A 27,286-nucleotide genomic window follows, 5' to 3' on the forward strand; every position below is an offset into this window, starting at 1 on the left:
AACACCTCTTCTGCAATGGATCCTGAGCCTTGGAAGGTGTGATAGAGTTTGTGTCACTCAGTTTGAGGAATCTTGTTACACAGCCTTGGATAACTATATATCTGATTTTAGAAAGAGTAAAACCTGGGAATGGGGCACAATGTTTGGAAAGTGAATATGTATTTCCATGTCATAGAAAACTTTTCCCCTGGGGAGACATGAACACATGTCTTCACTCCAGATAAGGCTCACATGACAGACCAACGTAGGGTTGCAACAATATCAGTTTGGTGAACCAGTGAGTTTTTTGAAGTTACTTACAGACTAAGGTGAAGGGCTATGTATAACAATGTGGAGGGCTGGACAGATGGTTTAGCAGTTAAGCGCTTGCCTGTGAAGCCTAAGGACACTGGTTTGAGGCTTGATTCGCCAGGACCCACGTTATCCAGATGCACAAGGGGGCACACACTTCTGGAGTTTGTTTGCAGTGGCTGGAGGCCCTGGCACGTCCATTTTCTCTCTCACTCTGTCTGCCTCTTTCTCTCTCTCTGTCACTCTCAAATAATAATAAAAAAAAGAATGTGGAAAGCTACAGCAGCCACTCCTTCAGAAGCCTCATCCCTTCCTGGATGATGACTTCCCTCTGACTGCATCCAGAATCCTTGTCCAGGAGTGCAGAGACCCAGAACACCTCCAAGAAGTCTTATTCCATCTTGAATGGAGACCTCCCCATAGCCATGGAGGTGGAGCTCCCTAAGTCTGGATTACCCTCTGTGGAAGGTCTTTCCTCAGTCTCAGGGTGAGGGACTTACTTGGAGACCCCAAAACTGCACATCAGTGGGTTTCATTGTCCCTTGTTCCTTTAGCCTCTATAGACTCTATCTCCTCCTGAGATCTTATGTAGTTGGCTCAGGGGATACTCAAGATATCTGGGTGGGGTCTGATGACCCTCCCCATGCCCTTCTCTCATGAGTTGTCCCAGCTGCTTTTGATAAAGCTGGAAATAGTTGTTTACTATCTTCAATGTGGAGGACTTTGTCATATAACTCTACAGGTGTCTGTCTGAGTCACCTATCCAGATAGGTCCTTTGGGACAGATGTCCTACATGCACTGTTTATAATCAGTGCAATAACCTGGCAGGGCTGGTGTTACTTACATACTTTGAAAGACAGTGGTAGGTGAATTCTGCTAGTTGGCTTGGAACTTAGGTGATGGAAATGAGAGATAAAATATTCCCTACACTGAAGCTGGGTTCTTTCCTCCGGACAAGGTGGGCATAAGCTGTGGGGGCAGGGTTGGAGAGGATGGAAAACAGACCATAATGTGGCTATTTTTAGCTATTTATGCTATTTTCTTTCTTTGTAGAGTTTTACAGTTTTCCATGACCCCACACAGTGGGGTTGACCAGGAAAACAATGAGCTTAACAAAAGTTCACCTTTATCCCTTGCAGACTGTATGAGCAGTAAGTCGATGTTGCATGTAGCAAGCAGGCTTTGGCTGATGATCCAGCAGTCGCTGGAGTCCTATGTGGTGATTAGAGGTGATCGTGTGACCTTGCTATCCTGGCATTAAGCTGTTTTAATAAAGCTAAAACCTGGAACAGCAGCACCCACCCCAGACCATTGATGCTGATAATGACACTCTGACGGATGCTAGACCGGAACCTACCTCGTCTCCAACCAGGATTTGGTGACCCAGGATCCTCTAAACCAAGACAAGATGGGAATGGATGCGCAGTGAATGTTGCTTCAAAACAGAAGAGACACTGCAGTATCATGCCTCAGGAAGAGGAAGGCAACCCTGATGGGGTTGAGGTGGCTTCCTGAGCATAGCCCACCCTTGCAGGTTGACTTGACCCTGAGAAGAAGCTGAGGCAGCCTGACCAGCCTCAACATGAGACTCAAACTGTGTCTTCTATCAGCAGGCTTTAATTCTTGGCCTAGCACCCCCAGCCACAGCCCTGGAAGGAGGAGAGATGGGCTGCGTATTTCTCATGGGCTCTCATGGAGCTCACAGCCTGCTTTGATGGCAACAGCTTTTCCCATTAGCCAAGGACATCACAGTTAGCTGATAAAGTCTGTAGGCTGTGTGCATGGGGGTGACTCAGTGGTTTCTTCTGCCGTGTCTTCTTGCACTCACAGTTTGCACCAAGATCTTTCCTGACCAACACTATTCAGGCTGCTGGTCACCAGGCACACAAGGCCATGCATTACTTGAAATGGGGTTAGTGAGACTGAAGAACTCAATTTTTCACTTAATTTAATTTCAATTTAAATGCTCATATGTAGCAGTGACTGCCATGTTGAACAGCAGTTATAGAGGCTGTTGTCATTATAGATTATCTTTTGTGAACTTATTCTAGGCTAATATTTACAGGAAATTTTCCAAGTATCTGGCTTCATAAGAATCCACTAAGAATTCTGTGCATATTCATCAAACGTTCATAAAACCTGGTAAAACTCATTTTGTTATTTATACTTTCCAGAGCAGAAAGCTGGATCTCACAGAGAAAGTGCCCTGCCTCAAGTTTCATAGGCAAGAGACAGGATTAAAGTTGGTCTGGCTCCAGAACTATGTTTCTTGGGCAGAAGAAAGGGGCTACATCAACAAAAATAACAGCTGCAAGACAAATACAATGTAACCCTTACTATAATGGGTTCTTCCATTTTATTGCTTATCGTAAACACTTTGGCCACTGCAAATAGGTTAGTTTTTAAATAACCACAATTAAAACTTTCACATCATATACTGTTTTCCTCCAATATGCTTCTTTTGTGAAAAAATAATCAGTGAACTTTAACAGTGTAGAATGTGCACATTCATGTTATTACAACACTAAATACAAACAGTAGAAATACTCATCTATTGTAAATATATAGATCTGTGCTATTCCCTAAGGGAAGCCATAAACAACTCAAAGAAGAGAGATGGTGTAGACATAAATGGCTCCTGTGCGGGTAATATTTACTGAACATAGGAAGCACACAATAAATGTTTATTGTTGGTGAAAATGATGAGAATTCAATTTCAATGGACTTTTTCTCTCCAGTTTTCTTTTCAACGTAGGGTCTTGCTATAGCCCAGACTGAGCTGGAATTCACTATGTAGTTTGAGGCTGTTGTCAAACTCTCAAAAATCCTTCTACCTCAACCTCCTGAGTTCTGGGATTGAAGACCATGCTCCACAGAGAGAGAGAGAGAGGGTGGGTGCACCAGGGCCTCCAGCTGCTGCAAATGAACTCCAGACCTATGCCAACACCTTAACTGCTGAGCCAGCTCTGCAGCCCTCCTCTCCATTTTTCTTATGGAATATGTATATTTGCAACCAACGTTCTCAAAGGCCTCTGAAGCTGGCACTTTGAATGCTCAGCTGCTCTGTTGTTGGGTCTGGTCATATTTGCTGAAGAAAAGTAAATTGAGGCATCTTACCATAAACATTTTGCTAGCACTTCACAACTGGAAGGGGGTCTCTCTCTAGAGGAGCATGAGACCCAAAGTCTGTCCTCTACCATGAGCCTTGAATACTTTGCATCTTCATGAGTGAGAACATCAATGCTAAAGTCACACAAGTCATTCAAAACAAATTAGCCTAGGACTTTACAGATGGCTAGACTCTGCACAGTCAGATCAACAGATTTCTAATGTAGCTATTTGAACATAAAAGACACTACTTATAATAAGTTTCCTAAGTATCCATACTATAATTTATACCTCAAGACATTTCTGTTGATTGCTTTATCAAAATGCGTAGCATGACTTAGAGATTTCCTGGAATTACAATCATGGCACTGGATGAAATATTTTAGGTTTTCTTGTTAAGCAATCCAGAACTCTGATCATCTATCCCTAGTGTTCAGTATATAATTTCTAACACATGCAAAGACCCATGTAAAAATATAAATGCTTAAGGTCACTTCAGCAAAATACAACACATTTGAATTATTTATTAAATGCTTTTACACTTAAAGGTAGGCACTTCATAAAATTTTCACTTTGGTAAAAGGCGCCAATGTGATTCCAGTATCTTTTTATCTTTGACATTAACTTGTAGAAGAGAATAGATTATAAAATTTTCATAAAGCAGAAACAAAAGTTTGTCTCAGTTACATTTGAGTTGGAATTTCACAGACTTGAAATTTTGTTTTTCCCTTTTTGTAAGTCTGCTGTTTATTTCCTTAGTCAAGTTCTGAGCCTGTGCTATCTGCTATACAATTCATAGGAATTTGACTTGCCATCTTTTATTATGTAAAAAGATGTATCTCTTGCTTGTGTTGCTTGATTAAAAAAACTACCCTACAACAGTTAGAACAATCTTTTTCATAGTCCACTGACTGAAACCAGAAGCGTTTTTGCAGGGACAGTAGTTATCATTGAAAAGATCTTTGTTTTTAGAACCCATAGCACCCGTTTGATGTTGCTTTAACAATCAAATCAATTATGATTGTTTGCTTTGCGCCTGAACTCAAAGAAGTTCATGTTGCACCTCTTAAAACATGACTGGAACTTTTGGGGTCAACAGACTCATAAGTCATTTGACTTATATATTCTTTCTAGAAGTTCCTTATCTGAGAAGCCAGATTTTGTTTGAATTCTAGATAACAGGGAGTTTGTAAGGTAACATACTGAACAGTAAAGCCACATGTTGTTTGTATGGTAGACCTTGAAGATATTGCTGATTGGAGAGTTCATACATATGGCTCATGCTTCCTCCATGTAGCCATGAGGATTATGGCACCTACAAGCTGATCTGCCTTCACACACTCCTGTATGTGGATGCTTAGGCCCCAGCTGTTTGGGTAAATTGTGGAACCTTTAGGAAGGGCGGGGGCTTGCTGGAGGAAGTGGGTCTCTGGCGGCTGGGTCTTGAGGTGTTACAGCCCAGTCCTCCTCTCTATTGAGTCTGCTCCTGGCTTCCTGACGCCGGTGAGCTCCTGCTCCAGCCTGCCATGTCCTCCCTGTCATGGCAAGAGTTCCCCTTGAAAACTGAAGTTAATTAAACTAGTTTCCTTCCAGAAGCTGCTTCTAGTTGGGGATGTGTTCACAGCAGTGAGAGTGTATTGGGATATAAGGCTGCTTTCTCTTTCTTATAAAGCAAATTTCATAATAGAATCATATGATTTTTTTCCCAGTGCATGTTAAAGTTATGTTTATCCTATATGGTAGCCTATTTGAGCTACAAAACAATGCATATAATAATATATAGAATGTGTATAATTAAATCCTTTATTGATAAAAAAAAATGTTAATGACCATCTGAGTTTTTTTCAAGTCACAGTCTTTTTTCTTTGGCAGGAAGTTGGGGGCTGCTGGCTGATGAGTTGGGTGACAGTGAAGATGGATTGACTCGTCCATACGTGGGTGATCTCTCTGTAGCATATACTGCTGTGTGGTGGCTTTTAATCTACAGTCAATTGCCTTTCTAAATTGCAGTTGGTCATCTCACACCCCACCACTGTTTGTCTCAACAATGCTCAGGGCACCTGAGCCAGGAGTAGATTCCACCTCCAGATTCTCACCTGCAAGAAGCTCATTCTGCAGGTTATCATGAGATCGCACTAACTGAGTTACGTCTTCAAGTTCCAGCCTTAACTCTCTGGCTGCCTCTCCACCTCTTCAGGCGCTTCCTCTGCTGAAGTCCTGGATCTGTGAATGCTATGCATGAAGGTAGAAATTAACTCCTGTTAATATTTATATTCCAACATCTTCTCATGAATCATGAGTGATGCTAATGGATCAAAATTAGTGATGCTTTCCCCAGAAGTTTTCAATTTATTTTGTTTAGATTCCCCCAGAAGTATCAATTTCTGTGGAAGCTACAGTTTTATGAAATGAATTCTTTTAAATAGTAAGATGTGAAAGTTGAAGTTACCCTTAATGTGTGGGATACAGAGTAGATTTTTAACTAACAGGTAGGTAAATTCCTCACTCTCCTTCTACATCACCATCAGAGCATGTGGTTACACTGTCAGCAAGTAGTAATATTTTGAAAGGAATTATTTTACTGAACATTAGTCTCAATGTGTGGCTTAAAATACTCAGTAAACTATGTTATTAACAAGCATTGTTATTCCATTTACAGAGCATGGGCAGAGTACATTTAGTATGATTAAGGGCATTAGGGATTTTTTTGTTGTTGTTTGATTTTGAGGTAGGGTCTCACTCTAGCGTAGGCTAACCTGGAGTTCACTCTGTAGTCTCAGGGTGACCTCAAACTCACGGCGATCCTCCTACCTCTGCCTCCTGAGTGCTGGGCTTAAAGTTGTGCACCACCATGCCCAGCTGGCATTAGGGAGTTTGAATGGTGAGCATTGATCACTAGCTTTAACTTAAAGACATGGGCAAGAGAAGAATTGGTCTTTTGAAACTTTGAAGCTGGAATCACTTTTTCTGTATAGCTATGAAAAGTTCCACATAACATCTTCTTTCTGCAGAAGGGTACCTCCTTTGCACTGAGCCTCTGTTGATGAGTGAAGCACCTTCCTTGATGGTCCTAATGGGATCTAGATAACTGGTTACAGTTTCTACAGCAGCAGTTGCCTCACCTTGCACATCTGTGTTACAGTGATGGCTTTTCTCCTCGTTCTCTTAAACCTACCTCTACCACCTTCAGACATGTCATGTCTTTTCAAGTGTCCTTTGTAGAACTAAAGAAGGTCAGAGCCTTGCCCTGATCTTTTGGCTTAAGGGAATGTGACTGGTTTGATCTTCTTCCACATAAGAAATGAGTGAGACAGCTTCTCTTTCTCATCATTCGTGTGTTCACTAGAGGTGTGCTTTCAGTTTCCTTCAAGAATTCTCCATGTTTACTTGAATGTGGCTTATTGTTTGGTGCAAGATGCCGTCATTTCAGCCTAGCTGGGCCCTTGGAATGCTTTCCTCACTAACATTATTCATTTCCAGCTTTTGATTTGAAGTGAGAGATATGACACTCTTCCTTTCATTTGACTACTTGGTGGTCACTGGAAGGTTATTAACTGGCCTACTTTTAATATTATAACTCAGAGAAGAGAGATGCTCAAGGAAAGGGTGGGCACAATTGGAAGGCTAGTCAGTGGAGCATCAGAATACAGACAATACACATATCAGTCTACTAAGCATACCATCATATATGGCAGGATTCATGGCATCCTGAAATAACTACTACAGCAACATCAAAGACCACAGATCACACATAATAATACTGAGACAGCTTGAAATATTGTGAGAATTACTAGTATCTGAAGTGAGCATATGCTGTTGGAAAACCAGCACAGATACATACCCTTGCTACAATCTTCCAATTGTAATTTAAAAGAAAAACCAAAACCAAAAACAAACAAACAAAAAAAAACCCAGCAGTCTCTGCAAAGTGCAAGAAAGAAAAGTGCGATCAAATGAGGTATGCTGGTACTGATGCCACAGTTCTCTTCTTGCTGCTTCCTTCCAGTGCCTGTAGCAAGGCTAGGTACGCAGTAGGCTCCCAGGCACTTTATATGCATTTATTGATGTATGAGGTCATGACCAATTCTAGTTTGACTTCAAAGCTATGTGGAGTAAAGCCGCATCTGTATGTCAGCCAGGACCTTCTCCAGTCATTCTTCAATCTTCTCTTTTCCAAGATAATATTGAAATTCCCTTCAACTAGTCCTGACATGATTTTCAGATGGGCTGTCAACTCATTACTTTTCTCTGAATGTGCTTGAGTGGATTAGTCAGCTCTTATGATGTGGTTCCATAGGGCTAAGAATACTCCACACCGCTGGCTCTGGGCAAGAAACTCCACACTTCCTTTCCAGGGGCATTCTGCCTTAAATACCACCTGATCCAAACCCGTGTTAGAAGGATTCTTGCCCTTTTGTTTCTAAGTTGAGGCTTTTTTTTTTTCTTTCTTTTTTCTGAGCAAAATCACTGATTGGTGCATCTTCTGCCTTGGCTGGTGTATTATTTCCTTGAATTTCCAGGATAAGGAGGTGGTGGAGAACGCTGCGCTGATGCTTGTGGGGTGGGGGAGTATGGTGGAGGCAAGTCGGGGCAGCGTTCCATCTCGTGGTCATAACTGTAGGGGGGCGGTGCCACTGAAGAGGAAAAGAAATACAAGATCAGGCATTTGGGCTGGAGGGATGGCTAAGCGGTTAAGGCGTTTGCCTGCAAAGCCAAAGGGCCTCCGTTCGATTCCCCAGGGACCCACATAAGCCACATGCATAAGGTGGCACATGCATCTGGAGTTCATTTGTAGGGGCTGGAGGTCCTGGCGCTCCCATTCTCTCTCTCTGCCTTGTTCTTTCTTGCTCTCTTAAATAAATAAATAAATAAAATTCAGGGAAATTTTGCTGAAGAGGGGGTGGAAAGAATGTCAGAGCCACATGTTGGGTCAGGATATGCAGAGACATTTATCCTACCAATAACTGTGGGCTAATTCCACAATGCACGACCCATTTACATCAACAAGGAGGGGCCAGTGGCGAAGGGGTAGGCCACGGATGAGCCTAAGAATGGTACCAAACTCCCTGTATTTGCTGAATACAAAACTAATAAAATAAAATAAAATAAAATAAAATAAACATCAGATATTTAAAAATATTTGAGTATATAGTTTGTTTAAACTATTGACTTGGATACTTTGAGAAGAGGCATAATTTTTGCCTGCAAAAATCTCCCTTTGTTCTGGTGAGAAAATGTATTTCTGGAGGGGTAAAAGGCAGGGCAATGGGTCAATACGTTCAGAATTGGGAGCTCAGGTAAGGTCTCCTGGAAGCATGAAACTAAAGAGGCTGAGGAGCTGTCCAGGTCGGCCCAAAGCATCGAAGGAGTAGAATACCGATTTCCACACAAAAAGTAAGAGGGAGAGAGAAATGGGAAAAAACACCACAGAGGAGTCTGGTTAAGTATCATCGTGGTGGGCCCTTAAATTCAGGTGTAGAGAAAGTAATGTGGTATTCTCATAATTTCTATTAAAAAAAATCATTATTTTTACATTTTCATTGCATGTGTTCTCTGCTACATAAGTACATTTGGATACATAGATATTGTAAATTGAACATCCTCTCTTGTATCTCACTGCCCTTCTCTTTTTTTCTAGTCCTTGTTTTTATATTTTTAAAAGGTTATTTATTCATTTGCAAGGGGGCAGGCAGAGAGAGAGCGAGAGTGAATGAGAGAGAGAGAGAGAGAGAATGGCCACACCAGGGCCTGTAGCTGCCGGTGTAAACAAACTCCGGATGCATGTACCTCTTTACCCCTTTTGTGCATCTGGATTTATGTTAGTACTGGAGACTTGAACTCAGGTCATTAGGTTTTACAGGCAAATGACTTAACAGCTGAGTCACCTCTCCGGCCCATTAGTCCCTTTTATTCTTTTAAGCACTTCCACTTCTGCTTTCATGTCATATAGCCACAAATGCTTTGATATATCCATGGAAAATCTAGAAGCACAAAGGGGAGATAACATATATTTGTTTTTCTGAAACCAGCACATTTTGCTCAATATGTTCATCTTCATTCTCATTCATTTTCTTGCAAATTACAGAACTTAATTTTTCCTTATGGCTGAAGAATTTCTGTTGTGTATGTATACCACATTTTCTTTATCAATTCATCTGTTGTGGGACATCTAGGTTGGATCCATCACTTAGTTATTTTGAATAATGTTGCAATATACATTGATGTCTGAATATCTCTGTCACACTCCGAAAAAAAAATAAAGTACATTAGTGAAAATGCTTTGACAAGGCTACTCTCTGAGCAGATTAGATTAGATTAGATTAGATCAGACTTCAGAGGGGAAGTGGTGGGACAGTCTACAAGATGGATACAGGGGATTCATGTGTGAGGAGACAACATTCCTGAATGACAGTTTTCTTCAGGTAGCTGAGTACTTAGGTGATCACTGGGATTTGGGGCAGGGATGTGGAGGGGCGAAGAACAGCTAAGTAAGGGGGTTGCCTACTCATCACGGGACTCCTGTAATCTGGGGGATGGGTAAGTTTGAGAATGAGGACAAAGAATTCCATTTCCTAAGTCTTACATGAAAATGTGTCTTACTTTTTCTTTTCTGTTTCTTTTTTAACTATAATCTGTCAGTGCAGTTTAAAATCACATTTAGGCTATTTTACAATGATTGATTTGTAGTGATTTTAATCCTGTCTCCAGGATCCTTGGAGCTAAAATTCATTCATGTCAAGAATTGAATCATTCTGCAGCATGGGACAGCAACCCGAAGATGTGCCAGTAACTGAATCTTCCGGGAGATTTTGATGCTGCTTGGGATGTGGCACGCCTTAACTGGTTACTGTCAATGTAGCCTCAATCTCAAGACTGGTGTCACAATAATGTGAAAAATTCCTCAGCTTTTACCAACAGAATGACAGCAGAGAATCACCAACATTTCAGCATATTTATTTCTAAATGTCTTCTAAACAGCTCTTCCCCAGAAGAACTGGCCCAATCATGGGGAGTGATGGGAATGGGGGTTGGGGGTGGGGATGAGATCAGCAACTGTGTGCATGAGCTGAGATTCCTTCTGCGTCTCCCTGGCTTGTCTCTTTATCAAGAGATAGTCCATTGGAGCCATTTACTTATCTCCATACAGTTGAAGGGAATGAGGAAACAGAATTGATTCATGGGAGAGAAGACCAATAGGGACCCATAGAAGTGAGTAGGATGTCCCAGGAGGCAGCTCTGTTGTAAAGTCCCTAATGGACTATGCTGGCTGAGGACTTGGGCAGAGGACTCTGCAGAGAACCAGCAAAGATGTGCACAGCTTTCCTAATATTCCTTCAGACCTGGCTACTGTAAGCCCTATTTTACATAACAATGAAATTACTCTCATGGAGTCAATAAACTTTGACTTACACCCATTTTTCACCTTCATTAGAAGAAAGGAGACTGAAAGAGACTGAAGACAAACTTCTCAAACACAATAAGGGGACCCTGCAGCCTTCCTGTAAGCTAGGGTGTTCTAGCTGGTAGCCAGGCCCACCCGATCTTGTAAGCATGAGGTTCCGCACTGTTTTTATGCAGAGATTTTTCCCTGTCTCCCTCTTGATGCACACATACTGACTGATTCTGCAGAGTGCCGCTGCATCCTTCTCTGTCTTGATCCCACAGCGTGTGTTTATGTGTCTGTAACACAGTGTATATGCTCACTATCTGCATAAAAACTGCTGGAAGACGATGCAGCGAGAATCCTCACAGCCCATGCAGCTGGGTGTTGAACATCTCAGCCATGAATCAGTGTTCTTTTATTCATATAACCTTTGAATTTTTATATGGTGATAATGATGCTGAAGTGTGGTATTTTGAAGAATATCCATCATGAAATAAACATGCCGCATCTTCTATCATACCTGCCACTGAAAGACACTTTTGAAATAAAATTCATATAATGGACTGTGTTATCTTTCCTGATAATAAGGTCCCATTAGGAAGTAATGGCACCTTACCATCAAGGGAGTTTGCTCTTTTAAATGGATCAAATCATCCTTGAAGGACGTATGGACACAGCTGGAGGTGAGTTTCAAGACACATCTATGTTCTCGTTCTCTTCTGTACAATGTATCCCTCATGCCTGACATAGTCCTCTACATTTTTTTTTTATAATGGGTCCAGTGAGGTGGTGCCCACTTGGCATCCCAGTACTCAAGAGCTGAGGTAGGCAGATACTAAGTTTGAGACTAGTCTAGCCTACATAGTGAGTTCCAGATCAGCCTGGTCAGTATTGTAAAACTTGTCTCAAAAGGAATAAATAAATGAAAAAACAAACAAACATTGAAGCTAATTATAAATTTCACAGAAGAAATTGAATGTTTTCAAACTACTCAGGCCAATATTTCTAAAGAAGTATTATTGAAACTATTCAAATCTAGTTTAGAAAATACCAAAGAAATATCCATATTTTTATCACCCTTGTTTGATGACTAGGATTCTCACATATACTTCTCCAGTCATTTGTCAGCCCTTACACACTTACAGCCACATAAAACAGTATGTACTTTCCCACTTTGTATTATAACGTTTATAATATTTTTCTTTTGCTATATAGCTATTGCTATATAGTTCTCTATAAACTTTAGTAATGGGTACATTTTATTTCATTAAGCATTTACTTATTCTGTGGTTAAAATTATTATAAGTGAAAAATAATTTGTAAAGACTGTTATTTTCTGTGATTTCTTTAGAATAAAATTCTAGAAGCTGATTGACTGACATGTAGCATTGTGTTTACAAATACACAGCGATACTATCTGCAAAAAGTAATTGTAATTGTTCCTGTCTCTAAAGAAACCAGTATGACATACAGGCAAGGCTATCATTAGATATTTTGGAAACTTAATAAATGAAAATATAACTCTTTTATCATTTCTTTGAAAAAGGCTAGGATTTATAGTATGCTGATTTAGTATTTGAAATTAGCATTAAAAACTTTTTTGGTATAGATGGCTTCTAAATTGAATTCTCAATTACTATAAAGAATAATTAAAATAAGCCGGGTGTGGTGGCGCACGCCTTTAATCCCAGCACTCGGGAAGCAGAGGAAGGAGGATTGCCATGAGTTCAAGGCCACCCTGAGATGACAGAGTTAATTCCAGGTCAGCCTGGGCCAGAGTGAGACCCTATCTTGAAAAACCAAAAAAAAAAAAAAAAAAAAAGAAAAGAAAAGAATAATTAAAATAACAAGATATACAAATAAAAATGCACAAAAATAAAAATAAAATACACAAGCCTATAAATTATACATTTTTCCTCTTAGGAATAAAGTGTTAAAACTGCTTATTTTACTACATAATATTTACATTATTAACATGCTGAGGTTAAAACTTATTTATACCAAAAAGGTTTTTCATCTTTTTTTTTTTTTGGTTGTTTGAGGTAGGATCTCACCTTAGCCCAGGCTAACCTGGAATTCACTATGTAATCTTAGGGTGGCCTCATACTCACAGTGATCCTCCTACCTCTGCCTCCTGAATGCTGGGATTAAAGGTGTGTGCCACTATGCCCAGCAGGTTTTTCATCATTATTATGCTGCTGCTTGTAAAATAAAATAGTCATGTTTTCAGCTGACTCATGACTGTTCTAATTCTGCATGTATCTATTTAAATTTGTATGTAAAATACAATTTTCCTTTTTTTAAAAAAAATATTTATTTATTTGAGAGCCACAGACAGAGAGAGAAAGAGGCAGAGAGAAAGAGAGAATGGACGCGCCAGGGCTTCCAGCTACAGCAAACGAACTCCAGACGCGTGCACCCCTTGTGCATCTGGCTAACGTGGGTTCTGGGGAATCAAGCCTTGAACCGGGGTCCTTGGGCTTCACAGGCAAGCACTTAACCGTTAAACCATCTCTCCAGCCCATAAAATACAATTTTTCTGAGGCAAGTCTAACAGATTGGACTTTTTAAATGCCAGAGAATGAGAGAGAGAGACAGAGAGAGAGAGAGAGAGAGAGAGAGAGAGAGAGAGAGAGAGAGAGAGAGGGAATTGTGATGCCAAGAACTTCCACCACTGCAATGGAACTCCAGAGGTATGTGCCCTCTTGTTTGCATGTGCAACCTTGTGCACTTGTGTTACTGTGTGTGGCTTATGTGGGACCTGGAGAGTAGGACATGAGTCCTTAGGTTTTGCAGGCAAGAACTTTAACTCTAAGCCATCTCTCCAGCTCCAGCCCAAAATACATTTTTTTTTTTTTTTTAGATTGAATTTGCTGTGAAGACTAGGCTGGTTTGGGCACTGAGTGGTGGAATTACAAATGTATGTCAGTACTTTTAGCTAAATTAATATTGATTTGTTACTTTTACAATGAGCTTTATTATGTTTTTATGAGTTTTTAATCTTTGGTAAGCCCAATTATCTGAATATGGTCTATGCAATGGTTAAAATGTGTGGTTCCCATAGACTCAGGCTTGAATCTTGAGTCTCCAGTGGTCAGATCCCTACTGGGGAAGAGGTTTGTCCCTAGGGCCAGATCTTGGAATTCAGCCCTATGGTGTGCTTAGGGGCAGATCTTGAGTCCAGGCCTAAGGTGTACATAGAGCAGTTTGGAGTTCTGGGTATTCATGTTTTTTTGGTATTTTCTGGCTGTTTGATGGTCTCTCTGTTTGAATCTATATGAAAGACAAGCAGCTTCTTTCATCACTGATGGTATTTCCTTGGAAATTGTAAGTGTGAGATAATCCCCATTCCTCCCATAAAGTGTTTCTGGTTGGGTGTTTGTCCCAGCAAATCAAAACTGACTAGAATAGCTTATTAAATAATCCCCACCTTTTGTATTATTTTGTTTCCTTTAGAATATGCAAAATTCTAACCTACCTGCTCTTTTTCCATGGGTAAGGCCCATGTATATATCAGAAACATCTCATTTTAATTATTGATTTCAGATGGTTTTAATATCTGGTATGTCTGATGAATCACTGTCATGAGTACACTATGTGAGAAATATAGTTGAACACATTTGTGTCTCCAACATATCAGAATTTATTGAAAAACAATAAATTCACAAGGTACAACAGTTTTGTTGGCAGCAATTTTCCAAGAAGTCCTCATTTCCCTGATGGAGAGCTGAGATGAACACAGGTTCTATTCTTATAATTTTAACATTATTGTGATATAAAATTAACTTTCAGACCACACATACTATGGCCCACAGTAAATATACCAACTTATGAGTATGTCTGGGCTTCAGAACAGCTGCCAAGGGTTAAGGAAGCTACAGCAGAACTGCAGGAGTTTCACACAGGTCTGAGCTGCAGCAGGGGAAGCAGATAGGGATGCAGAAAGAACCCCTGTGGGAGGAAGGCACCAGCGTTGCTAGAGGTGCGCTGGAGATAAGGCCGGGTCACGCTGAGTGTCGGGGTTGAGTACAGCTGCAGCAGCTTGGTGTGGGGCCCAGGGAGCTGCAGAGATGAAGCATGGCAGGGGAACATAGGGGCTGTGGAGATAAAGGACAGGACACGTTCATGTGGATAAATGGATGGAGAGATCGATGGCTATTCACTTGGACTAAGTCACCAGCGGGGACTGAGTCAAGCTGAAGCCCCTAGGACAGTTGAGAGTCCTCTTCCTGTCCATCCCTTGATGCTCACACCCTATGGGCATATGACAAGTTAATGGGTCTGTTGCCATTCTAGTGTTAGGTATCCTTCTTGTTATGGGGTGAGGGTGAGGGAGGGGTATCCTTTGTGCAGTGTGGTGCCCTATAAGTTCTCGGGTTTTCCTGATGCAATTTTCAGTGGTTTTTTTTTTTTTTTTCTTCATTATTTATTTTCAAGCAGAGAGATAAAGAGAGAAGAGAAACAGAGAGATAGAGAGAATGGACATACCAGGGCCTCCAGTCTCTGCAAACAAATTCCAGACCTAATATGTGCCACTGCAATTCTGGCTTTACATGGATACTGGAGACTCGAACTCAAGTCATTAGGCTTTGCAGATAAATGCCTTAGCCACTGGGATATTTCTCCAGTCCATTTTTTCAAGTTTTTTTCTTTTAACTTTTACCTGATATGATTTTCATGATCCAGGTACTCCTATAGTTTCAATTTACTTGGATAAATTTACATTTTGGCAGTCTTTCTGCATTTTAGGAATAAGTTGTCAGTCTATACCATGTGAGTGGAGCTAGAAAGATGGCATGATATACAGGTCCCTCGAGGTGCAGAGCTATCCTGCTTATGCATTTGCAGCCAACATGGAGTAAAATGCTGCCTGCAAAATGGAGTCTATCAGGATAAAACACGGTTGATGGCATCATCATCTCACACAATATGAATGACTTAGAACAACGCACAGCTTGATCTCACCAATCACCTAGATTATTGTTTTTTAATAATATTTTATTTTAAATTTTATTTATTTATTTATTTGACAGAGAGAGAGAGAGAGAGAGAGAGAGAGAGAGAGAGAGAGAGAGAGAGAGAGAATGAGAAAGAGGGAGGGAGGAGAGAGGGAGAGTGTGTGAGAGAGAATGGACATGCCAGGGCCTCTATTGCAATCGAACACCAGATGTGTGCGTCCCCTTGTGCATCTGGCTAACATGGGTTCTGGGGAATCCAACCTGGGTTCTTTGGCCTTGCAGGCAAACACCTTAATGGCTAAGCCATCCCTCCAGCCCCACCTAGATTATTTTTAAAGGCTATTTCCAGTACTGTCTCTTGGAGCAAATTTCTCCTTTACCTTCTCACACTCTACTACTCACAATTCACCTAGACCTCACTCAGACCTGAGTTTAAACAAAGGTTCATAAAGGGTCTGGCAAGAAATCCATTGCCTCCAACCTCAGCCACACCAACATAATTCTGCCTGTTTCTTCTCGCCAATAGCCTGAGATGTGAAGATATACTAGAACCTATGGTTACCCTTCCTCTCAAATAACATCAGAACAAATCCAATAATGTCTGACATCCCTGTATCACTAAGAGAAGGACAATCTCCTAGGATATCCTTTGCTAGAACTTTAATCCAGGAGAGCTTTGTACATCAACACTGCCCAGCTTAAAAACAACTTTATATGGAAATCTATTTAAACAAAATTCTCTCCCATATTAAGTGTGGAATATTATTCAGGGTTTCCCTGATGTTGTGCTTATAAAATGTTATAGTTCCACATAAGTGCTTCACTTGTTCTAACTTTTTGCAGCTAATAAGGATGTTTAACTTGGAACAGTGAGATGTTTATATATATTCTCATGGTATAGGCCGTGAACTCCCCATCTGACACTGTGTACATGCATTGTGGAACCCTTAGAGCTGCACACACAAAGGCTCAGGATGTCCCTTTGTTCCTCTTTGAACTATTCATTAATTTGATCACCCAATTAAGATGTTATCTTGTGGGCTGGAGGGATGGCTTAGCAGTTAAGGCATTTGCCTGCAAAGCCAAAGGACCCAGGTTTGATTCCCCAGGACCCACATTAGCCAGATGCACAAGGGGGTGCATGTGTCTGGAGTCCGTTTGCAGTGGCTGGAGGCCCTGGCGCGCCTATTTTCTCTCTCTCTCTCCCCCTCTTTCTCTGTCAAATAAAAAAATTAAATATATTTTAAAAGATGATATCGTGTGTCTCTACTATCTAGTCTACTATTTGTTATCATTATAAGTGACAAGAATTCTAACAAACATTTTAAGACCCACCTGCAAATATTTTGCTTTTTAGCAATGTTTCTTCCTAGTTTTAGCATGTGTTAATAATCTGAGGCCAAATGTTATGATATTGAAATGCTGATTTTGTCCAGTTCTATAACTCATTCTACTTTTATCCTTTGGAAGTCCTCTGTTAGGAGAACTCCTGTCTCCATTCCATTATCTATCTATGATCTATTTACCTATATCTACTAGCTATCTATATCTATCTATGACTATCTATATAATCAATTATCTATCCATCATCTTTCATCTACCTATATCTGTTCTATCACCATGTATCATCCATATAGCTATATCTATCATCTCTTTCTTTAGGGGATTCAACGTACCTTGAATATCAGTTTTCTTGATGGAATTTAAATCCCTTGCTATATTTTCCTTGGCTCATGGCTTATACCTCTAACAAGATTTTGTTGTGGTTTTACTATATTAATTTTTCATAGATGTGTCAACCTAACCTTCTTTTAAAAAATGATTAACATGCTCACTTTTCCTTATTTACACCAAAGTTCTAAGAAAGAGTGGAAATGTGCAACTTGCCAAAAATTCTCATGTTAACCCTGTTTTATAAAATAATTGTAATTAAAGTATACATCCATTAATTCTGCTCAACATAGCAGGGATAAATATCTTATTTTTGGAATTGTCCAACAAAGTTCAGATGTGACAGCAGAATGACATTCTCTCACCCTGGTGCCCCTGTAGAATTTCTACTGCATCCTTTCACCATGGATAAGATAACTTGCACTAAATTAGGCTCTCCTTATTTATGTGATTTCTGAGCCATATAGGGTATACAACTTAGGTTGCTATCTCAATTATCACAGGCTGAATTAACGTGGGGAAGTGATTTGCATTTCCTCAGGTGAAAGATTTTGAAAAGTAGTTAATACTGTTGTATGCTATTTCCTGATTCATTTTTAATATTTTATTTATTTATTTAACAGAGAAAGGAGAGAGGGAGAGAGAGAGAGAGAGAGAGAGAGAATGGGTGCACCAGAATCTCCAGCCCCTGCAAATGAACTCCAAGTGGGTGTGCCCCCTGGTGCATCTGGCTAACGTGGGTTCTGGGGTCAACACTGGGCGTCTTCCTCAATGTGATGGTCTCCACCTTACTTTGTATAGGGACCTCATGAATTGGGCTAGAAAAGCTAGCAAGCTAGCCCTGGGGTTGCTCCTTCCTCTGCCCCCATAGAACTGGAATTACAGGCATGTGCTACCATGTCTAGCATGTTGCATGGATGCTTAGATCTAAGCTTATATCCTTGGCTTGCATTGCAAGCCCTTTATCCACCACGCCATCTTCTTAGCCCTGATATGTTTTAGTCTTTTAATTTTAATCACAATTTTACTAACAAAATGTAAAATAAAGTATGAAGTGTTTTATAAAATATTATATTAATATCAATATTTGATTTTAATATTTAAGTTAATATTTAATTAAATAAATATGAACCTGGATCATTTATCAAGAGGGCCCTTCTCCCTGCATCCTCTCCAGGTAATGTTTCTGCTTGATTTTTCTGTTTTCTTGGGTTATGCTTAAACTCAAGCTTTGGGGGAGAGGCAATGAGGAGATTTTTAAAAATAAAAAATAATTTTAGCTGGGCGTAGTGACCCATACCTTTAATCCCAGCAGTTGGGAGGGAGAAGCAGTAGGATTGCCGTGAGTTCGAGGCCATCCTGAGACTACAGAGACCCTACTTAGACAAGTCAAAATAAATAAATAAATAAAATAATAACAATAATTCCATCTAAGGTTTTTCTGCAATTGTATTCTCAGAAAAATGGGCATGTTTGAAATCACAAATTGCTTTCAGTGAGTAAAAGCTATGCATTCCTAGAACCTCAGGGAAAACCCCTAGATGCGGAGACAGAACTGAATCAAGTTCTGCTGCGAGCCAGCGCTGGTGGATGCTCACTTTGTGCCGGGCTAGTCTTGCATGTTTGGGAGAGAAGCGTGAAAAGCGACAGGCCAAGATCCATGCCTGTTGAGCTTAGATCCTAGAAGGAGATGGACAGTCCACAATACACAGCATGTAGGTGAACCACACGGTCTTGGAAGATTAAAAGCACCCGAGGAGAGAAAGCAGAACTGAGTAAGGAGCACTGGAGAGTGCTGGCACGTTCACAAGGACCTTTCAAAGACCCGAGGGAAGCAAGCTAGTCAGTGCTCGAGGCAAAGCCCCAGGACATGTGCTTTCACTGCACAGCCAAGAATAAAGTACCGTGGAGCCAATATCAAGGGGGAGAGGCAAAAAGCAATGAGGTTCAAGGGGAAGGAGGGATAATTCGTGCAGTGCCTTCAAGACTCAAGAATAATTTGCCTTTTTCATTGGATAAGATGAGAAATCACTGGCTTGGGGTCTTTCCTTAGGGAAATGGAGACACATTGTAAAAGTCTGAGTGTAAGAGAAATGACTTGATATCTATTTTTTAAAGTTTTTTCTGGGTGCTTTTTTTTTTTTTTTTGGTTTTCGAGGTAGGGTTTCACTCTAGCTCAGGCTGACCTGGAGTTTACTATGTAATTTCACGGTGCTCTTGAATTCATGGCAATCCTCCTACCTCTGCCTCCCAAGTGCTGGGATTAAAGGCGTGCACCATCACGCCCAGCTTATGGGTGCATTTTTTGAGACTAGATACCAGTAGGCCACAGAAAGATGCTGGTAGAGGAGTCAGAATAGTTTGGCAGCAGTGGAGTTGTTCTCAATACATTTTCTCTCCCACCAAGGCAGTCATATGTCCGGTCGCTGCGAGAAATCATCAGATACTGAGTTGTTCTGAAGGTACAGCTGAGAAGGTTTCCTGGCGGCTATTGGTAAGTTTGAGGGAGAGAAGAGGAATCATGGATGATTCCAAGTTTATTGTTCTAGTCAACTAGAAGGGTAGAAAGGCTATTAACCTACATGGTGAAAGCTACGAGTGGAAATGGGGCAAGAATTTCAGAAACGCAAGTTGTGAGTAGACAGGGGAGCGATTAGAAAGACAAGCTGTGTGTGGAGAAGACAGAAGGTGAGGAGTGCAGATTGTGAGTGGAAGGAGAGCAGAAGCACAGCTCTAAGCATGTTGGGTTGGGCATACTTATTAGGTGTCTCCCTGGAGATGTACAGTAAGCGTTGGGATAAAATAAATCGGAAATTCAGAAGGCAATTTGAAGTGGAGATAAATAACCTTTGAGATCATTAGAATATCAGTGGTATTTGTTACTAAGAGGTCTAATGAGACAACCAAAGGAATGCAGAGCCTGTGTGGAAGAAGACACTCCATGATCTCCGAGGCCCTGCTATGTGTGCATAGTGGGCAAGAACAGACAAAAGAGAACTGGAAAAGTTACTGTTCCTCACTCGTCTGAAATACGCTCTCTCAAAGCTAACAAAGAAAGATTAAAAGAAGGATTAAAAAGAGAGATGGCTAAGTGGCTAAGGTGTTTGTTTGTGAAGCCTAAGGGCCTAGGCTTGATACTCCAGAACCCATGTAAGCCATGTACATGTACATGGTGGCACATGCATCTGGAATTCATGTACAGTGAGTGGCTAGAGGCCCTGGCGTGCCCATCCTCTCTCTCTAAATAAGTAAATAAATAAATAAGTAAAAATTTTAAAAGAAGGAAAGATTAGAGAGTTGATACACAGGGCAGAGTGTATGTAGAAGGTATTCTGTTTCTTTATTATAGGGACTGAGAGATAGGACATGAGTATAGATGGGAAAATATTGGAAGGGTTCATCAAATTTAGAAATTGTTCACCTTTAATGCATCTCACTGCACACACACTGGCTGGCATAGAACGTAGTATGGAGACCTTTAATGCAAAGTTTATGGACTGTCATGTCTAAGTATTTACATTGGGAACTTCTAGCAGATTTTCTACATACACTAGCCAAATTATTATATATTACTATTCCTCTTTGTTGAGAAGTTTAGTATGTGAAAGCTGTTCTTTTTGCTTAATGGTGACTATAAAACTTTTTCTCAATACATTTTCTCAAGAGATATGACCTATACTCTCAGATGTGAGTTTTTTGAGACATATCACATATGTTTTCTATAATTGCGTGTCAGAACTCATTGGCAGGTAGACACTGAAATGTGAATTTTTCTATTTGTGTTAATTCTTCTAGCTGACTGGCATTGGTAATATGACTACCCTTAAACACAAGAGGTTTCTTTACTTGTATGTGTGTGTGTGAGAGAGAGAGAGAGAGAGAGAGAGAGAGAGAGAGGGAGAGGGAAAATATGGATGTGCCAGGTATTCTTGCCACTACAAATTAGCTCCAGAGGCATGTGCCACTTTGTGCATATGGTCCTGCATGGGTACTGGGGTATCAAACTCGAACCTGCAGGCTTTGCCAGAAAGTACCTTTAACGACTGAGCCATCTCACCAGCCCACAAGATGAAGTTTTTAAAAACCTAGCATCTATGTCATGTCTATTCAATGCTCCATCTTCAATTTACATTTACTTAGGACTAATTTAGAAAACTGGAGATGATTCAGCCAGGCTTTAACAATTCCTCCTGTGTTGGAGGGGATCCTCCCCCACCAAAATGTGACTCTTTCTTCCGGAGCGAGTTTACCTGGGTAGGAGGAGATGGTGTGGATTGGGGTTGCTCGGATCACGCCGACCCGGGTGCCCCTGTTGTTCTTCATGCACATGCAGATGCAGATGGCTATTCCAGCAATGACACCCATGATGAACACGATTCCAAACACGATGCCCGCAATGGCAGTGCCCCTGAAGACACAGACAAATGTACCTTTATTACAAAGGTCTAAGCATTCTTTGTCTTTCAAATATAGCTACATGACTCTGTGGCAAGTGCTTCTTCATGACTGTGCTCAAGAATATATGTGCTTGGGGGGATATGTGTGGTGTGCGTGTGGTATTGCAGATTTTCTGTGGTATGTGTGGTATATACTGCAGTGGTGCATGTGCATAGGTTGTGTATACACATTTGTGTACATACACACGCACATAACACACACACACACACACACACACTGTGTGTGTGTGTGTGTGTAGTGACCAGGGGAGGAAATTGGTTATCTCCTCTATTGCCCTTCTGCCATATTTTCCTAAGACAGTGTCTCTCATAGAACCTGGAGCTCCCTGTCTTTTGGCTAGACTGGCTGTGTTAGTTTTAATAGACAACCCCCAACATACTCAGTGATTTATTAGTTTGTAGTTTGGATCTTCAGCCACCTGGCTGGATGAGGTGTCACCAGGTGGATCTTAGGGTCCAGCCATAAGGTGTGGTAGTGGATTTGTAATTCCAGTCTAAAGATAAGCAAAGTGCCTGGAGTTCCTAAAGTGTGCTTGTTGTGGTGTGCCTTTCTCTTTCTCTCTTAATCTCTCTCTCTCTCTCTCTCTCTCTGCTTGGTCTTTTAAGAGGGAACTAACTTCTACCATTATGGAACTCCCCTGGATCTGTAAGCTTCAATAAACATCCCTTCCTCCATAACTGTGCTTGATTTTAAGTTCATCTCAGTGACCTGGAAGCTGTCTACTACACTGGCAGACTAGGGTGTCTCAGTGATCCTCTTGTCTTTGTTCCCCTCAGTGCTGGGGTTATAAGTATGTGTAGCCCTGCCTGCTTTCTAAAAAATAGTTTTTTACTTATTTACAAGTAGAGATAGGAGAAAGAGAAAAGAGAGGCGGGGGGGGGGGGAGATAGGAACTCCAGGGCCTCTTGCTACTGCAAACAAGCTCCAAATGTGTACACCGTTTGGTGCATCTGGTTTTATGTGACTACTGGGCCTGCAGGTTTGGCAAACAAGTGCCTCTAACTTCCGTGCCTTCTACCTAGTTCAGTCCTAGCTTTTCGTATGGATGCTGGAGAGCTAACTCAGGCTCATGCTTGCTCACCAAGCACGTTTACCCACTGAAATCTCTCTGCCCACAAAGATATCTTGCTTTTAGTAAATCTCAAACCCCTGAGTTATTCATGCAAATAGTCCTTGTACTTTGACAGGTAAGAGAAAAAGCTAAGGTTCTTAACTAAGAATCTTAAGTTCCTAGCTAAGGAATCAAAAGGTTCCCTAAGAACCTTTAGGGAGCCCACTTTTAACACAGTTGACCAACCCATCACTCAGATTCTGTATTTATTTAAAGAACAGTTCTCTAACTAAGCTCTCTCAGAAAAACCTCAGTTTCTACCAAAGTTAATAGTTTTCTCCAGAAAGTTTTGACTCATGCAGCAAGACCATATGTAAAAAAAGAATTCATAATTTAGTCAATATAGTCAACTTTATCATTACTTGTGCATAATAAAATTTGTAAGCATCAACATTTATTTGAAAAGTAGTAAGTCTATTTCAAAAGGAAGAAAGTGACCATGAAATATCATTTGTAGCAATGCTTTCTCAAGAAATATAGCACAAGAGTACATATGTAATGTAACCAGAATGCCCCGGTGTAATTGAGGTAAAATGTGCAAGACATGTGACTAACATAATAACATCATCATAGATGAAAAAGCAAGTACTAACAGGATAATACTGGGATTTACAGAATAATTGCAATGGGGGTAAAACTGTAGTTTTTGGACTGAATTTTTGAATCTATACATTAATGGCTATCTTTTGAATATGAGAAAATAAGGGAATTTTTCACATACTAATAACTGGGGGCTAACTCCACAATGCATGACCCATTTTCATTAACAAGGAGGGTCTAATGGGAGGGGGTAGATCACAGATGAGCCTAAATAATGGTACCAAACTGCCTGTATTCACTGAAATGAAAACTAATAAATTAAATTAAAAAAAAATTTTGTATTTCCCCAAGCAACCGTTTTCAACTCTGTCTTTTCAAAAACACTTTAAAAAGTATTTTCAATATCATTAATTCCTTTGTCACAAGTTATATATATATATATATATATATATATATATATATGTATATATACGTATATATACATACATACATACATACATACATACATACATACATACATATATATTAATACACACACACACACACACACACACACACACACACACACATACCTGCTGGGGCCTCTTACATTTTATGGGAATGCAGAGTTCTTGGACAATTTCTATCCACTGTTAAATTAGTTCTCGGTATTTATATTATCACGACACTGAATACTGTTGGGTCAGGCAGAGCACCACCATTGACTTGCATTTCTCTCACATCTTATTATTTTCAATAAATTCCATTTTCATTTTTCTACATGCTACTTATATTTCTCTATTTATATACCATTCTGTGTTTATGTACAATATAATTCCTAGGAAGCTTTCACAAACTTATCAGTGACGTTTTTGTTATTTCCAAGTACAGTAAAACTATGTCATCAGTTTTGTTCTGCCCTTCTGAAGGTTTCCCACGAGCATCCTACAACCTCCTTTTGGGTCCTCTAGATACAGAAGTCATGTCCTTTAGACCTCAGTTAATGGTTCTCAGCTCATCTCTCAGCCAATTCTTGGTGGTTTTGGTGAACTGCCTTATTTTCCAAAAGTACATTCCCGAAAGGTTTCTTGAGGATGTATTCACAGAGATGCTTCAGTGACTGAAAATAAGATTGTACTCCCACTTGATTCCTAGTTTAGCCGCTGTGTCACTGAGTTCTGTTACTATAATGAGAATTACGGATAATTCAATTTATAAGGACAAAAAGGCTATTTCGGCTCAAGGCCTCAGTGATAGGTCCTGCTCCCTGGGAGTCTGTATGAAGTCATACACCGTGGTGGGAATGTGTTGAAGAGGAGGTTGCTCACCTAAGAGCAGCCAGTAAACAAGCAGATGAAGCAAGAGAGCTTATCTCTAGTGATCGAGTAACTTCCTTCTACTGGGCTCCATCTCTTCATGGTCTCCCCATCTTTGAAGAGTGCCATCTCCAAGGCTGGTCTGTAACAAGGAGGCACTTCCCCATGCCAGACCAGCTATGAACGGAATTCAAAGAAGACACAATGTCTCAGAAATACAAAGGCTTTATTCTTTGCCATCTAGAATCCAGTACTATTGCACAGAAATTTCATGACATTTTAATTACTTTCCTTTGTGTTAAATGGTTTTTTCTGTTATTTCTTTGTAGACATCCTTAGCATTTTTCCCTTAGTATTCTAAAGTTTCACAATGTATCTTGATTAAAATCATTGATAGTCTCTCAGGATTCTTCTTTACTGGAGTTTCTTCAGTTTTTGAAAATTTCATAAATCATTTATTTCCTCTTCACCATCAGCTATACTTTGTTTCTTGGGAACCTTGTCTGAAATAAATTGCCTGTCTTCTTTAGCAGCCCTTCTAATATTTCCTCTTGTTGTTTTTGGAATTAATTCTTAGGGTATTCCACTGACTTAATCTTTCAAAGGCTTATTGAACTTACAAACCAGCTACCATTTTTTAGCTGCTGTACCATACAATTTACTGTGTTCTGTTTATTTCTTTAAACTTCTCTGCTTTGCTGTCATGAACACAGACTCTTAATCTCTGAAGGTACTGATGACATATATTCTTTGAAATTTCTATACTTTATGTTTCCTCTGCCCTGTCTAGATTCTTTTTCTTTGATTACTTATTTTGGTTTCTTTCATGTCTAGCATTTTCCTCAACTCTCTAGTCATCTATGAATACATTGCTGTGCTTTGAGTAGGGTTCAAGTGCTTTACCCAAACGGGCATGTGTTGGAAGCTTGCTCGGGTACAAAGGGACCTTTCAGAGGTGGAGGCTACCTGGGCCTGGTGGCACATGTGTTTAATCCCAGCACTCAGGAAGCAGAAGTAGGAGGATGGCTGTGAGTTCAAGGCCACCCTGAGACTACAGGGTGAATTCCAGGTCAGCCTGGACCACAGTGAGACCTTACCTTGAAAAAACAAAAATAAAGAAAAAGGCAGTAGAGTCTAATAGAAGGCGATTAGATGTACGCCCTTAGAAGGAACAGAAACACTTCACATACAACGACTGCTGACTAGCTTCTTCTTTCCTTCTCACCTATGGTGTCATCACAAATGTGACATAGTTAGGAGGGCTTCACTAGTGCACAGCCATGCTATTCGTACGTTTAGATTTTGAACTTGTGATCTAAAAATATAGATATATATCTATTGTCCTTATAAGTTACCTAAGCACAAATATTTCTTTGTAGTGATGGAAAAGACATCTTTCTACTTTAAAAAAGCATCACATTAATAAACAGCTGCTTGCAAATTCACTGTTAAGGCCAGGATTTGACAGGTGAACTCTATTGAAGACTACCTGAGGTTGGTTTTTATATATCTTTTCCTTGATACTTTTCACTTTTCTCCAGAAAGAAAGACTTTTTAGTTTTCTACTTGGGAAACATGAACCTGCCTGCCAGCCTTCCGTGGCTTGGACTGTTTGATGGAAAGCATATCACTTTTCACGAAAGCCTCTTACTTTACCTCAGAGACCCAGTCTTGTTCTTCTGTGAGTGCTCTCTCTCAAGTTTAAAACCACCTACATTCCAACAATAGCTCAGGAACCTTGTACAAGTTATTCAGCCTTTCCGTGCCTCAGTTTCCTCATTTATGTAATGACAGTCAGCTTGGTGCCTAATTGCCAAATTTCTTATCGTGATGTGTGCTCATGAATTTATTTGCCAGATAACTAAATCTCATTGTCAGTGTTCCAGGAGCGTTTATCTCCTACAGTTTTCAGAACAAACTCTAATCTCATGCCCCAAACCAACATGTCTCAGGCACGTTTGGAGTTTGGAAAAGATCCTGGTACACACACTATATATTGTGTGATATTCCCAGAGACAGCAGGCAGCCTTCACGTTGACATTTCTACCAGACAGCGGGGCTATCACATGCCTGGTTACCTAGAGACTGCTGAAGTACCTTGGGTTGCTTCAGGCCTGGACTTGGCACCAGCTGACCTTCATTTGTACTTCTGAGAGCCTCAAAGAGCTCTGTAAAGTGCAGATAAGGGGTTGTGCACTTGTCCTATACTTTCCAGAAGACATTTTCTAAAGTTTCTCCCATTGAGAATTCCAATAGGCTTTAATGTCTATGGGCATTTTTACTTTTTTATTAGATGATGAAGGATGAATGTGAGGCGTACTTGGATGTGCTCCTATTAGTAATTAAGGAATGAGACGGCCGAGTAGTTTAATAAATAAATCTTTGCAAAGAGAAAGATCTATCAAAGGAGATAATTCAAAGTAAGAAAATGAAAAGCTATCTGGAAATCTCCTTTGTATTATAATTTTC

General features: G+C 40.3%; 1 protein-coding gene across 1 annotated transcript in view; it reads right to left on the reverse strand.

Annotated features, from left to right (window-relative positions):
* Positions 1–3,890: 3,890 nt before the first annotated feature.
* The window catches only part of Cyyr1 (cysteine and tyrosine rich 1), a 122,978-nt gene continuing 99,582 nt past the window's right edge, over positions 3,891–27,286 (reverse strand). Inside the window, exons 3-4 of the mRNA XM_004654550.3 lie at positions 21,664–21,821; positions 3,891–8,034 (exon numbers count right to left, since the gene is read on the reverse strand). Coding sequence (XP_004654607.2) covers positions 7,901–8,034; positions 21,664–21,821 — 292 coding nt within the window. The 3' untranslated portion in view covers positions 3,891–7,900. The remainder of the gene's footprint in view (positions 8,035–21,663; positions 21,822–27,286) is intronic.

This window comes from Jaculus jaculus, chromosome 5 (assembly GCF_020740685.1).
Source record: "Jaculus jaculus isolate mJacJac1 chromosome 5, mJacJac1.mat.Y.cur, whole genome shotgun sequence".
Lineage (NCBI taxonomy): Eukaryota > Metazoa > Chordata > Mammalia > Rodentia > Dipodidae > Jaculus > Jaculus jaculus.